This window comes from Punica granatum, chromosome 8 (genome assembly GCF_007655135.1).
Source record: "Punica granatum isolate Tunisia-2019 chromosome 8, ASM765513v2, whole genome shotgun sequence".
In the NCBI taxonomy this organism is placed as follows: Eukaryota; Viridiplantae; Streptophyta; class Magnoliopsida; order Myrtales; family Lythraceae; genus Punica; species Punica granatum.
This window is the reverse complement of record NC_045134.1, coordinates 14964554-14979655: the sequence shown is the minus strand read 5'-3', so window position 1 is coordinate 14979655 and position 15102 is coordinate 14964554. Positions and strand designations below refer to the sequence as shown.

Below are 15102 nucleotides of genomic sequence, written 5' to 3'. Positions count from 1 at the left end.
AGAGATATGAAATAACCTATAAAGATATGAAATCTAAATATCCCGAAAATATCTCCATGGGATTTAAACTTTAAACAAATCTGATGATATCTTCTCTTGATCTTCAAATATTCTAGAAACTTCCTCAAACACTTGTTGGATTTAGCATTGTCCGGAATTTTCTATAACTTGAATAATGTTAATGGATCTTTATTGATCACGTGGTTCATGTCCAATGGGCCTCTACGAATTTGCTTGAGCCTAAACCTCTTGAATAAGGCCGTTGAGTTCATCGTTAAACTTCTTTACTCGTGCTCGCGTAATTGGTCCAATTGGAACTTGAACTGGATCCCTTAAAGTCGTGCTACGATTTGCATCACAAGCATATGCCAGCTAGACCAAGTACGAGAGCACGAGCCAAGCGAATCCAACAAGCCATGCAAAGGCTGTTATTGCATGTCCATGGAGGAGAAGTCGAGCTCTTGGACGAGCTGCATGTGGAACAAGAAACCCCGACCGTTCATATCATAGAAGTCTATCTAGAAGATTATCCAAGTTTAAAGGGTTGAATTTTGGCTATTTATTCTTAGAGTTAATTAGTTGCTTTCAATAAGTTGGGCCTATTTCATTTTGGACTCGTTACCTTTAGGATATATTTTAGCCAAATCCATTAGCTCATTAGGTTATTAGCTAGTATCTCTCTATAAATAAGCATGTGACCTCCATAGAGAAAGATAGATCATTTTTCATTGAACTTTGTGAGAGAGGTTTTCCCTGAGCTGTTCTTCAGCAATTTCGCCGATATTACAAGTGTGATGACTTGTGATTCCCGACATTTATAATATTGGTTTCAACTCCATATAGCTAGCGGGTCAATATTCCATATTATAATATTGTTTCTGGCTCTTTATAGTCAGCAGGTCAATATTCCCTATCATTGAAACTTTCATTGGACGATCCCGAGTTTGATCTCATTCTATTATTGTTGGGTCTCGCGGCAAGTTCATCGAGGTTCGCATCAGTGGATATGGAAAGAGGAGCAGCAGAAGAAGATTTTCAAATTGATAGTGTATTTACTAGCCTTATGAGTGAGTTAATATATGCCAAGAAGCCGAAAGGGTGAGACATATTGCCAACTATTTGCTTCGTTTGTCATTCGGAGAGACACATTTAGTTGACCCATTGAAAGGCCAATGAGATTATATGTCTCGACAACATATGTGTCATACCAACTAATGTCTATGATTGTTCATATCTATCACGGAAGAGTACATATATTTTGTACAGGCATTTGAATCTAATGGTTTCATTTTCTCAATTTTATTTCCTTTCCTTGCTCATCAACTTTTCTTATCATGAGAGAGCTAGTCGCATACTTCTTGCATTTTTTTTTTATCAAATTTCCTTCAGAACTAGATGAAAACCTATGAGTTTCGCAAGAAATGTTTTTAATTTTGTTAATTAAAATAATTATGTTTAATATTATATTGATAGTTTTCATATTACATTGCCATAATTTATGTTGGGGAGTATTGGACTTAGTGATTTTCAATTTGTCAAAGTGACAACAAATGAACTTAATAAAGCCGGATCCCCCTCCATGAAAATTTTAGAAAACAATTGAAAAGTATATATTTAAATTGGTAAAAAGGGATATATAATCTAAGAAATTATCTTAGGAAAATAATACATTAAAAAAATTATAATTCGGTGGAATATACATGGATTTAATTATAGATTATAAAAGATAAAACCATAAGAAATAATATATATCTTTATTCATATTTATTAGATAGTGTATAGTTGGAATTGGTATATCGGTAACTTCAATATCAATCTCGATTTCTCAGTATATAGATGTCTAATGTAAAATTAAATTTTTGAAAACTATACAATATTCAATAAAATAAAATATTCATTATCAGATTAAAAATATTAAACATCCATGTTAGATATATTCATGTAATATCATATGATAATAAAAAAGTTATTTGTGAAATAGTTAAATGTAGAATAAGTATTTTTTTATTATTAATACCAAAGCAAATGAAAAAACAACAATTCTACAAAAAATCGTTCTTTCGGACAAAATATTAAAACAGTAATTAATATCTAATTTTTCCTACTATGTATTCTCAATGTGATATAGTTAGTTATATCATAACAAAAACTCTAATAAAAATTTAAGTTATCGACCTAAAACTCCTAATGAAAGATAAGGAAAGAATTTGGAGTAAGAAGTCATTTCATTGTAGGGTAGCTTCTATCGAGTCGATTGGATCCTCCGCCACTTCAATCTAGAGTGGGATTTTGGGAGCGTCAATTTTAGGAGAGAAAATTCACCTATGACAACTCATTAACAATAAATAAATAGGAGAAACGACATTCATTCAATAACCTGCAGTCTACACTCCAAATTGTTGTTTGCCTTTAAAAGATCCAGCCACTATGCTCAATTCTGATTCTTCGTGATAGATAGATAGATAGATAGATAGATAGAAGGGTCATGCAATTGGAAACTATACATTAAAATATTCTATCATAATTCTATACTTAAAAAAGATATATTTTTCGGTATAATGCAGTCGGCATCATTATACATGCATATGGTCATGCAAATTATAATGCCTTCGTTGGGCTATATTCCGTTGCATATAATTTATATATTGCGCATTATATATAATCTATATATTCTGCTGCATGTTCTTGCTTGGTGTATAATATGTATATCCCGATATGTGGATATAATTTATATATTCTACTATATAATTAAATAAGAAAATATTATGAATATATCTAAATAAAACAATTTATATGAGAATATTTTCTTAATAAAAGAATATAAAAGTTTTCTTACATATAAAACGATGATATGACAACATGAGAGAGCTCTGTTTTTTATTTTTGATGATATGTCAACATGAGAAATCAGTTTGGAATTTTGCTTTCATATATATAGATTTCTATACCATTGAGGTTTACAAAGATTACAAAAATCCAAAAGCTCACCTCAATAAATTATTTAGACGTTACAACTTCTTTTATTGAGTATACTTTTTTTTTTGGTGAATAGGGGACGTAGCCCTAATGCATTAAAAGAAAATTAAACAATACAAAGGCGAGACATGACGACCCCTACAATTTCGCTAAAAAGTAGAAAATGGAATCCCGATGGACATAGACTGAGGCTATATAAGTTTAAAGGAAATCGTAAAGCATGATTCGCAAGCCAATCCGCACACATATACATGCTTTAATATATCAAATGAACTACAATGTGTTATAACCATATTAAATCAATTATTATTCATCAATTGGTGGGATATTGAGAGTTACTCAACCTAAGACCTCCTTTGTCTCACGTGGCACAATCTGAAGGGTGTTCCAGTTTTATGTATGGTAATTGTATATGTATATAGATAAGATGATATTGAGATTCTAGTACATCACATACATAATCCGGTATTCAGTTTATAGTAGACATCCACCATATAGATACCAAGCAACAACTTTTACATACACTAAAAGAAGTAAACATTGAACTAATCGACCGAGTTCGATACAACACGGCAGGTTGATACTCATCCACGAGCGATGCCTAAAAATACATGCAGCCATCAAAAGATATCATTGCGTGTAATTTTTTCAATAATATATATATTTATTCAGTTGGTTTTTAATTGCAAGTACGGCTTGGAGAGACGAATCTATATATATATATATAAGTATTTAATTTAGACTCCTAAATATCGTGCAACGAGAGACTTATATTCATTTAATGAGAGTATGCCCCATAAGCTTCTTGAGCAATTCCTCATCATATTGTTAATTGTCATTTCGCATGCCATGTATCATGCATTATATAATGAATTTATTATATGATAATAACTAACCTATTAAAATATTTTAAAAAAATGAATATTATAGTTGAAAGTTCCTTTTTATTATAAACATGTATTTCAATTTTTTAATAAAAATAAAAATTTTCGTGTAATTTAAGCTCTTATAATTGACGTACATAAGACACAATATAGTAAAATTACTTGTAATTTTTTACTAAATAATTGGAAATCAGACATGTTTGTATAATTAAATAAGTTATTAAATAAATTGCTCTGTTTTAATTTTTAGATAAATATCATAATGACTAAATAAATAAATCTACATAATAAAATTTTCTGAAATAGTTTCTTCTAATCAATTATTACAGTTACAATAATATTTATAAATATGTAATCTTTAGAAAATTAGAGATCCTTATTGGAAATTATAATGAATACTAAATCAATATTCGAATAATCTCTCATATATAAATTTGCTTTTAAAAAATTATTAACGTTTTAAATTCTCTATGATGATAATGATTAAATTAAATAAATTATAATCCTTTTAAATTTCTTAATTATTACATTATCAAAAGTCAAAGCATATATATAAATAACTTAAATTGCTACAACATAAATAAGAGCAGAAAACGTACATACAATATCTTTTAAAAATACTTTAGAGACTAAACTTCTATTACAAAAACTTACATTCATTTGATGTAGACAAATTTCAGCATTCTTTTGTATGAATTATTTTTTAGAGAACAAATTAGAATTTGATTAGCTTATTACAAAAATAAAACTAATTAGTTATATTGATATATATATATATATAATGCACTTCTACTTTACTATATGTATTATAAATTATAAATTATAGATTCACTAGATTAGAGAAGGAGAAACTTCTCTTTATCTTCAATACGTCTTGGTTTAATAAGTGTTTCTCTTAAATGCAAATAGTGTATGATAAAATATTTTAAAACCATAGTTTTAATATGTGTTTTTCTTTAGCATGCTGATAGATTCTTTTGAAAAATACTTTTGCTTATTTTTTATTTGAAATATTAATTCTAATTTCAATAGTTCTAATTATTATTTTTCAAACACTTGAACTCATTCTAGAATTAGTATATATTTTTCATCTATTATATTAGCAATAACACTCCCAAACCAAGCCTACTACTCCCTCTCTTGCTCTCTCTCATCCTTTCTTCATGTCTTGCAAGAGCAAATTGAAAAGCTTTTATAGCTAATTTGACTTATACCCTGTTGTGATGTTCCTTTATGCTAATTTCTAGTAAGAGTCGAAAATTTTCATATTTTCACACAACGATAACTGCAAGTATCATCAGAACTCCTTATCTTTTGACGACTCTTCAGTTTTAGTTCTTAATTTTTAACCTATTATTTTCATAAGTTTCATTTCTAAAATATTAATTAAAAATATAATATGCGAACGCCACGCATTGTGGGGCCACATTACTAGTTTTAGAAATATTTTCTCTTATGTCAAGATTATTTATAATGGCGCCAAGCAAACAACTTTAATTATGACCCAAAATAAATAAATGAACAGATAAACAAATAGATAGTGAATAGGAACCACAATGAACATAGTTTTTTTTTTCTTTTGCTGGAAAGAAAATAGTTTTGGTTTCTTCTTTTATTTCCAATGTTAGAAATTAATTAATGTATGTCGACGATTGAAAAAGTTGATGTTTCGCCATCAAATAATAGTACGTACTTGAAAATTAAAATTATGTGCTAAGGCTATCCAAAAGGAGGGAAGCCTGTCCTTGGATAAGCTTCCAAGCTTCATTCACATGCCTCTCTTCTGTCATTGGAGCTCCAACTGCAAACCTTAATATGTACTTACCCGACAGAGCCTGTCAAAAATTATATCATAAAAATATATTTAATATACAAAATTTATACTATTATTATTATTACACATATATATCATAGGATAATCCTTAAAACTGCTCCACAGGCACCACACGGGTCCATGAGAATCAGATGCTAAGTAACCGAACCTTTTCCATAAGGAGCCTTTTTTTGAGGACATATGAGGCTGAGATGCATCAAACTTACAACTTGTTGCTACGTATACTCATTTTGCCTTTAACCACACAACCAACCCGCAACCCACGCGGCAATTAACGTGGTAATTAAGTTTTTCTCAGGTTTTGGTTTTTATTAGTGCGTGGTCATTAAGATCACTTCGTAAAAATAAGTGACTAGTTATTACTCTATGACGCACACTAAATCCCGCTGTTACTCTCTGAATCGGTAGATTTCGCAGCTTGCAAGGCAGGATGATTTTCTCCAGCGATCTATCATCATCATCACAAGTTTTGTGCATAGCGAACCCAAACTCAAACGTCAGGGGGCCAAAGTGGTGAAACGTTTACTTTACAGTACAAACAGCATTTAAAAGAAATCTCAAGCTCTAAAAGATAGTCCAGTTGCTAGCCAGAAGAACATAGATTAAAGAAAAAAAGGGCAAACTTACAGTGTGAGAAATGAAAATCTTTCCAGTCGAGTTTACAGCATCTAGTAGCTCATGGTTCAGCTTATTTGCCAAATCCAGGTCAGATTGGAATGGCACAAGGCGGAAACAAACCAATGCAAACAATCGTGGAGTGACCACCTGTTCACATTCCCATTCTCACACATATGAAAATGGTATCAAGACGAACAATTGAAGGAGGTTCTTTCTACATTGCATGAGGCCCTAGTAATAGCTAGTGCTTCAGCCTCGTTATCTAGCACGCACATGGAGATCCTAATGGCAGATGCTATTAACATATAATTTTAAGAAATATGCAGAGGTCTTAACAATTGTGAGCGGAACGAGAACAGTTACCTCAAACCTTGGATCTTGAGCAACAAGCCCTTCAAAATGCTTTGCCAGATTAATATGACTTCTTATGTAATCCTGAAGGTTTTGTGATCCATATAGTCGTAAAACCATCCACAGTTTCAGCGATCTGGAGTCACCATGAATTAGTCAAGAATATACAAGTACATTGATATGAAAGCAACTTAGAAGAATCAAATTCTAACTCCATAACCAATCCTTTTCCCTTAAGAATTTGTTATTCCTTGATCACCCAGAAATTAATGGAAACAAGAGTTCAAAGCTGACCTAAAACGACGCCCAAGAGGTATCTGCCAATCTTTGTAATCTACAACCATGTTTGTTTGTGACGCCTGAAACAATAAGGAAAACTTAATTGCAGGTCCACTTCATGCAACAGGGAGCACGGAAAAGGAATAATAATTAATTGATGAAGTTAGCTTGTGACAAATTATTTCTCTTCAATATCTTTGCCCTCTGATAGATATCGACTGGTTCCTCTCTTTGTTCTGATGTTACTCCTTTCGAAACTAATGGATTCTGCTAGTAAAGAATTTCTTGCATGAAGAATCTGATGGGCTATACCAGCAACTCTGGCAGATTTTAAACGTTCTTTTATATATATATATATTGCTAATTAACAGTTTTTATATAAATAACTTCAGCTTTTTGGCCAAAAACAAATTACTAATTTAGCTGTTTAGTTTACAATATTATGTTCTAGAGTATATACAGGAGCACCTCAAGAGGATGCATAAATAGATCTTCACCAAGAGAAATCAAAATTTTACATGGATGAGGGTATGTAGCATTTGTTTGATCACCCCTTTGGCTAGCATAATTTAACACAGAGTATGTAATCATATGACAAGAATGTAACTCTACCTTGTTCTTCAGGAATTCAGGATTCGTAGATAGGGACTGCACCAAAGCATTCCTGTCCTGGTCACAAATATCATGTAACATTTCAGCCAAAAAGAAGACAAGAAGTTTGTTTGACCCATTCAACATGCTTGAGCTTCATGTCCATCCTTGTCTATCAATCCATAGCAAAATAGAATATAAGTATGCATAAGAAATTCAGCGATCAGATGACAGACATAATATTCTTCCAAGATTCAGTACATGCAAATTTGACCTATCACCTTGAGGAACCCTTGTTAATGTAATTAAGCTGCATTTTCATTTAATGGAGAGCTTGTTTCCATGCCTTGAACATTCCAGCATCATTGAGCAATCCTACTATAGCATCAGGCATTGTCCTCACATGTACATTGTTGCAGGTGTCTATAAATCCTTAAAGCAGACTTCGATATTTAATCTCCATATGATTTTTAAGTCTATGATTCAAGTTATATATTCAGCTCTATCAAATCATTATAGTTCTTTTCAATGCAATGCTGCCCTGACAGATGCATGGATCTGAAGACCAGATGTGGGCTGGCCTATCAGACTGGTCGGACTGCAAACTAGATTTCCAGGCCGTCCAGTTCATCAAAAAGATTGAATTACCCCTTGGAACCATCAACAGGACCATGATTATAATGGGCACCTAGGAGTCCAACCCCGAACTAGTCAGACAGAGTAGATTATTTGTTAAAATAATTAAGAGTAAAAAGAAGAAAAACTCCTCAAAATGTGCTTTCGTTTTACCTTTCACAGGGGCTTTCCCTCTATATATAGATCTAAAACTTCCCTACTCAGGAGCTCTAACAAAAATTGAGCACTCGGTTAATCAACCCTTACTCTTGCAAATGAACATTTATTAATAAAAATGAATGAATTTCTTTGTTATCTCTTCATCATTTAAATATAATCTACCCTTATCTAATCTCATAACCAATCATGATACGATGACTATCCAAATACCAAATCTGCCCTCTATATAATGTTAGCGAAGCTCTTGGGAAGATCGAAGAAAGAACAACTCCTTCCTCCATAAGAAATTATTCCAATAATTCTGAACCTAATATTTTCAAAAAAGCAAGTATACTAAACTGACAGTTTAATGTTAAGCTGGTTCAATTCTTCTTAATTTATGAATTTGCACATGTCCTCAGACTCATTGAACACCTTGGTCAAAGCATGAAATCTTATTCCTCTTTGATTTCCGCTCCATCATAAAAGCCATGCACAAACAAGAGAACTTTTCGCCAATTTGAAGTTTCTATGATGGCCTCTATGTTCTGTTTTAAGGAAAAACAAGAAATGGAGATTAAATGCAACATGTTAATAATCAACTTGCACCATCATGCTTAGACCAGAGATCTCCATTCCCGTTTCAGTCAAAGAATGAGCATGAGCAGAATAAACTGCAGTAATTGAAAGACTAACATACTTCACAAGTGACCATGCCTATAACCATGCAGGATCTATACCTTAACCCAAAGCGCTGAACAATCAAAATTCGTGAGGAACCACTTATGAGCGTTCATGTTAAAGGAGTCGGCTTCTTCAACACCATTAATATAGGGACGATATTCAGGACAGATACAAGCACTTCCAGCATAGGCAGCATCTACGTGAAACCAAAGTCCATTTTCCTGCACGAAAACTTATCATACACATAAGAGAGATTGACTTCTGACACATTTTGGATCTTTTTTGACCTATAACATTGTACCTTCACCAGCGAAAAGATTACTTGAATGCCCAACCCCAATAAAAATAAAAAACGAAGATCCAAACTGAATTACCACATCCCAATCGGGCAAAGTCTAAATCAGTGAAACCTTCCCAAGGTTTTTGTCGATGGAAAAAATGATTTTTACCATTAGACTGCAAGATTAGTGACAAATTTGATGGTTGGCTATGTTTATAGTAAGATCTATTTTGAAGTTCCCCAATCGTGCTACGCAGTATTGTCCATCTTAATGTGGTACCTCAAGGTCAACTTCGGTATAGCTGTTTCACTCTAGACGAGTAATGCTAACTTATTTTTTCCCTACGTTGGTATTATGAAAACCTAGTTCATAAAATGAGAAGAGCAATATGGTCTAAATATGATGCATAGGTCACTTGAGCACTGCACAAAATATTTTTAACATAAACTGATTATGTTCACCAACTTGTTTTTCTGAAAGCTTAGGCCTGTCCAAAGGTGCTCCAACTGTAATAACTTCTGTGAAACCTAGATTTGACATGTTTCAGAGTTTTAAAAAAAAAAAGATGAAAATATTGAACCGGAATAGGGTTTTATTGGGACTCCAAATCAGTAACTATGTTACCTAAAAGCTAAAGCTCAGAGTAAGGTATGTTGACAGTATGCATCATGCATGGTCTAATATACAAGTTCCTCCCAAAAAGTTGGATAATCAGAATGGAAAGAACCAGAGCATGAAGTAGAAAAGGTTATCGAATGCACAAATTTTCGGAATAGTCGAAAGTATTTTCAAGACTGATCAAGTCTGAATACCAGGCATTAATAATGTGAAAGAGAAAAACTTCTATAACTTTTCATTTGTCAACTAAATTATTTACCTTAGCAATTCTTCCCAGCAAAAGAAGGGGATCAATGGCTGTCGATGAAGTAGTGCCTACCTAAAATCACAAGGAAAGGTTAGTCGATCGCCTTATATTTTTAACTTTCATTGCAAGATATGATACAGAGTAGCTGTTTCTTACAGTAGCACATAAAAAGAAGGGGATCAATCCGTTGGAAATGTCATGTGAAATCGCCTCTGTTAGTGCATCAGGAGAGAGAGCATAATTAGTTGAAGCATCTGCCTTCAGCATCCTGCAATTTTCGGGGTAAATCCCACCTATCTGTCATAAATAGCAAAATCTTAACAAGGATATCTGAGTTATTACAAAAAGAAAAAGAAAATGAATGCCCTCTCTATGCAGTGGATTTTAGTAAATGGTGCAGTTATTAGTTATACATCTAGAAAATAAATGTAGTATTTTTGCAATGAACCATAAAAAACACCCTCTCAATATATATACCCTTCTTATGCACATAGTAATTGAATGCAGTGTCGGTAATAAATGCTTATATTGCATATGATGATACTAAGATTGTTACAATCAGTGTTCAGGTCCCATGTCCAATAAAACAAATCAGTAACAGCAATGTGCTTTCTAGTTTCCACGAGTATATATAAGAAAACCATGAACATGAAAGACACATAAAGCTTCGCTCCCAGGATAAGAACTTTTCACCTTTATTAATTTGCTAAAAGGTAGGTAATTAATTTTGATGTAATATAGCCACAATTAGCTCCAAGCAAATATGGTGCAGTGCATGGAAGAAATTTTCACTGTCGAATCTCAATCCTACGTTAAATGCAGATGGGAGAGGCTAGCTATCACATAACACAGGATTGCATTTGAATACGATAGGAACCTAACTAATGCCTGTCTTGGGTGCTCGGCTGATCGGTAAAATCCAAAACAATATGCACAACTTCAAAAGCTGTAGCTGCACATCAGTTAAGCATCCTATTGCCTCATGAAATGCTTGACTCTGTTAATTCCATGAAGAAGCATGCACCAGTCAAAACAAAGATTTATGAATTTACATGCATGAAGGACTCATCTCATTCCTGCTTCAGTCTGTTCTACTTCAGAAGCACATTAAAAGGCACTATAAGAGAATGGCCAGTCCAATTATTACCTGGCATGCCTTTTGCAAAGCAGAGTGTGTTTGATCAGATGCATAAACAACAAGCTTGTTGAGAGCATTCTTCCCAACCCGATGGAGAAATTTATCACGAGCAGCCAAGAGTACCACCAAGACAGCTTCACTTGCAGTGCCCTGTATTACTCCCCCACCTTGTCCTGCAATAATCACAGGCAAGAATCAGCATGATATGATTATTAGTTGGTATAATCTTATCCAAACAGATTCTCTTGTCAATATTCACTAATTAGTTGTCCAGAAAACTAAGCAATGTAAACGCAGAGGTCAGTCTGTTATCAGCAACCTTTCACGTGTCGACTCCAATGTTGAGTGAATGAAAGAAGTATGAGACTGAAAATCTTAGTAACAACCAAAGGTTTAGACTGGAATTGGCGGTGCGACATTTTCTTAATCAACAGCTGGCACATTAATTAGAGAGAGAGAGAGAGAGAGAGGGAGAGAGAGAGAGAGAGAAAAGTCTGGTCGAAAGAGGGTTAGTTCTCTAATGCAACGGATAGAAAAGTGGAAATAAGAAATTGACTAAGCTGCAGTTGCAGATCTTTGCTTACAGGGTAACCATGTTTTGCATATGTCAAAACTAGGCATCCACTATAATGGTACTGGGTTGAGGCTTTTGGTGCCTCCATTATGGCCATTCATACACTGGCTGGTGGCTGGGCTTTGAAGCCAGCCACCAGCAAACTTGTCCGAGCAAGAGCAAGGAATTGGACAGTGAAGCTGTGAGTCCAAAAGTCCTGAATTCAGACCAAATCATGTAGTTTAGGACTAGTGTTGCCCTCCATATATAATGCCATGCACGATACACGGACCAAATGATTAGTACAACTCAATTAGTAATTCAGCTTTACATTGAATCCGCTAACCATGATGTCTATTAACTTTGCAATGAAAGGAGACACATTCAAGCAATCTGTGATGCCTGACATATAGACATTTTAATTCCAATGCTTAGTAAAATTAGCTGCAAAGTTTCAATCATAAACATCTAAATCCATGATATGGTGACAGCTTGGGCGAAGACCATCAATTGTCATTGGAATACATTGATAGCAACTGCTCGCACTGTTACTTCTCTAACAACCCTCCTGGGTGCCTAAAATTTTCTTCCCTGCTATCCCATCCTAGTGAAGGACAAACATTTAGGAAAACCCAAAAGTTCTATTTTATTTTGGTGTGCATACAGTGAAGTGTTCATTGCAGATTAAACTCAAATTTTTGTCCAGCTAAGTTATATTACCTGTTGAAAGGAACTCATCAGGAAGCTTAAGCAATTTTGAAAGCCAATCCAAAACAATCATTTCAAGTTCAGTTGCAGCTGGGGAAGTTATCCAGCTGAAACCCACAATATTGAGACCAGCACTGAGCATTTCTCCCATGAAACCAGCAATGCTGCTATTCGAAGGGTAATATGCAAAATAATTTGGGCTTTGCCAATGGGTTACCCCAGGTAATATATTTGTCTGGACATCTGCAGTAACAAGAAAACATCAATGTTTAGTAATTGCTACTTCCAAAAGCTAGTTAAGATATCCCGTCAGTTTCTTTAGTTTTGACAATACTTAGACTAAAGTAAGAGATGGACAGTACGAGATGTCGCTCCTGAGTTACTGATCATGTTCAAGGTTTATCAAAAAGTAAGAGATAAGCAGAAACAAAGGAGTGAGATATGTTCTCAGCAAACAAGAAAATGGAATACAAGTAGATTGCTTTCACCTTTAAGGACCTGGTCCAATGATTCGGGGTCAACAGGAGCAGAGCTGGGAAGAAGTTTGCGTAAATACCCTGGCTGCATTCAAGAAGCAAGATATAGTTGACCTTGTACTCAAAGAAGTAGAAGTTCATATTGGCATTTTGAGTTCGAATTAAGTCTATCGATGGCATGTTTAATTCAGTATGAAACGCAACCCTATGCTTTCGTACCCCAATGAATTATACAAGTAGTTAAAGAAGCGGACAAAGCCTCGGACGCATGTCTTGAACATCAAGGCGGATCAACACGCAAGCACTACCGAATGCAAGATGCAAAACGATGTCTCTACAAAGTCTACGTTGCAAATGAATCATAACATTTAACACCGTAAGCCCATCCACATGCTTCTCCCAGTTTGATTTCTACGTCAAATCTTCACAACAGCTGAAACTAAGTTTTGCTCTTTTGACTTGTATCACTTGCCAAGCACCAATCGCAACGACAGATATATAAACAGATTCCACATCTCTACACACTCAAATATATATATATATATATATATATGAATTCCAAGAATAACCTGAACTTGGCTGAGGACAGGGAAGTCCTCGATGGTCTTGTAGTAGTCAGCGATGAAATCCACCATCCTGTGCCCATACTCCCTCAGTTGTTCCGCATCCATCGGCTTCAACTCGCCTCTCTCCCTGTCAAATGAGATGGCAAACAGCCATTGAGAGAGCAGCGTTGAGTCATCAGCAAAAACAGGGCACTTGGCAGATGGAGGGAGAGACCAGATACTCACATTCCTCGGATGCTGCTTCGGTAGGATGAGAGGAAGACGGAGAGAACGAAGATGGAGGGGTGGTGGGGGATTCGTCTTCACTGGCTCTGCTGCATTGTTACAATGAATATGGTCGAGGGATGTGAAGAGGGAAAGGAGTCGGGAGGCGCAGTGGACAATATCTAATGGACAAAACTAAAATTATTTTTCTAATAATTTTTAAAAGATAATCCCAATTCACGCCCCGCCGCCTCGTGTCACCACTCTTTCTTTCCAGGTGATCCAGGTGAGAGACGAAAGGATTCTATTTTTTTTTAATAGGGTTTTTAATCTAAAAAAATACGTATTATTTAAAAATTTTCTAATCTAACATAAATTTTTAAAATTTTTAAAAAAAACACAAAATTTAAAAATCTTCCCTTATTTAGTATGCCGTCTCCTTCCGTCCAAACTCCTTCGTCAAATGCCTACGTGGCCGTTGCATTTGTCGTTATCCTACTCGTAATATTTACAAATTCTTTGATCTAGCATGTACTTTAAAAAAATTTCTAAAAATACAAATCGTTTCAAATTTTTTCCAAATCTAGCACGTCGTCATCTTCCGTCCATTCTCTTCAATCCAAGCTTCGATAATCGAATTCTCTGAGGAACTAAACTCAAAGCAGAAACAATGGGATGCATAGTCAAAGCTTGTGCACAATTCAATTGGTGTTTCCGACAACATTAAAGTCTTGCCTTGTTTTCTTGATGGTCAACTTTCCAAGGAGAAGGTTCACTGTTGAACATACCTTAAGATAATACAGGAATCATATGATGCATCGATGTTTCAATCGGTTTTAAGGCTTTACTCTATGGTTGATAGGAGCAAGTAATTGAAGTATGTGTTGGATAATTGATTTCTAATCAATGATGTTTCAGTTTTGTATGCATCCTCTGGTCCATGGACTAGTCCCGCATCCGCTATTGTATGATTTTGCATTTTGTTCGAGCTGCAGCATGTGTGTCCATTGTCATTCTTTTGCATCTGAGCTTTGGATTTTCTTATCTTTTGTTCTCCTAATATTGGTCTCGAGTAGCGCTTATGCATGTCCAATGGCTAAAGAATAGAATTCGCATGATATACTTTATGTATGGCGACAATAAAAGCTTGTTCACTTGTATTTTCATTGCAGTCCGTTTTGGTCCTACCTAGGGACGCTTTCCTTCTACCGCAAGGCCAGAAGAAACTAAAGTCCCATCATCCCAAATTTCGGAGCTGATACCACACTTCATTGGTATAAATATTGGTCAGTCCAGTTACATTCCTTAACTCTTCTTTCA

The 15102-nt window shown here is 34.5% G+C and overlaps 1 protein-coding gene across 3 annotated transcripts; it reads right to left on the bottom strand.

Moving 5' to 3' along the window:
* Window positions 1-5423: 5423 nt before the first annotated feature.
* On the bottom strand, window positions 5424-13977 carry LOC116188484 (tyrosine decarboxylase 1). 3 transcript variants are annotated; one of them, XM_031517872.1, is made up of 13 exons: window positions 13804-13975; window positions 13582-13705; window positions 13025-13097; window positions 12549-12779; window positions 11285-11448; window positions 10294-10434; window positions 10150-10209; window positions 9048-9212; window positions 7555-7611; window positions 6958-7022; window positions 6676-6799; window positions 6322-6459; window positions 5424-5695 (listed from the first exon to the last, which is right to left on the bottom strand). In XM_031517872.1, coding segments are annotated over exons 1-13 (1473 nt in total). In that variant the 5' UTR covers window positions 13806-13975; the 3' UTR covers window positions 5424-5566. The 3 variants fall into 3 exon arrangements, with proteins under 3 accessions (XP_031373732.1, XP_031373734.1, XP_031373733.1); XM_031517873.1 differs by lacking the exon at window positions 5424-5695 and adding an exon at window positions 5697-6142 and having other exon boundaries at window positions 13804-13977; XM_031517874.1 differs by lacking the exon at window positions 12549-12779 and having other exon boundaries at window positions 13804-13976.
* Between the last annotated feature and the right edge of the window lie 1125 nt (window positions 13978-15102).

Excerpts from the sequence above, each read along its gene's own strand:
- LOC116188484 (XM_031517872.1), bottom strand. Across the intron at positions 12,780-13,024 it reads ATTGGACCAGGTCCTTAAAG|ATGTCCAGACAAATATATTA; the intron begins GTGAAAGCAATC and ends TTGTTACTGCAG. Across the intron at positions 6,800-6,957 it reads CCTCTTGGGCGTCGTTTTAG|ATCGCTGAAACTGTGGATGG; the intron begins GTCAGCTTTGAA and ends TGGTGACTCCAG.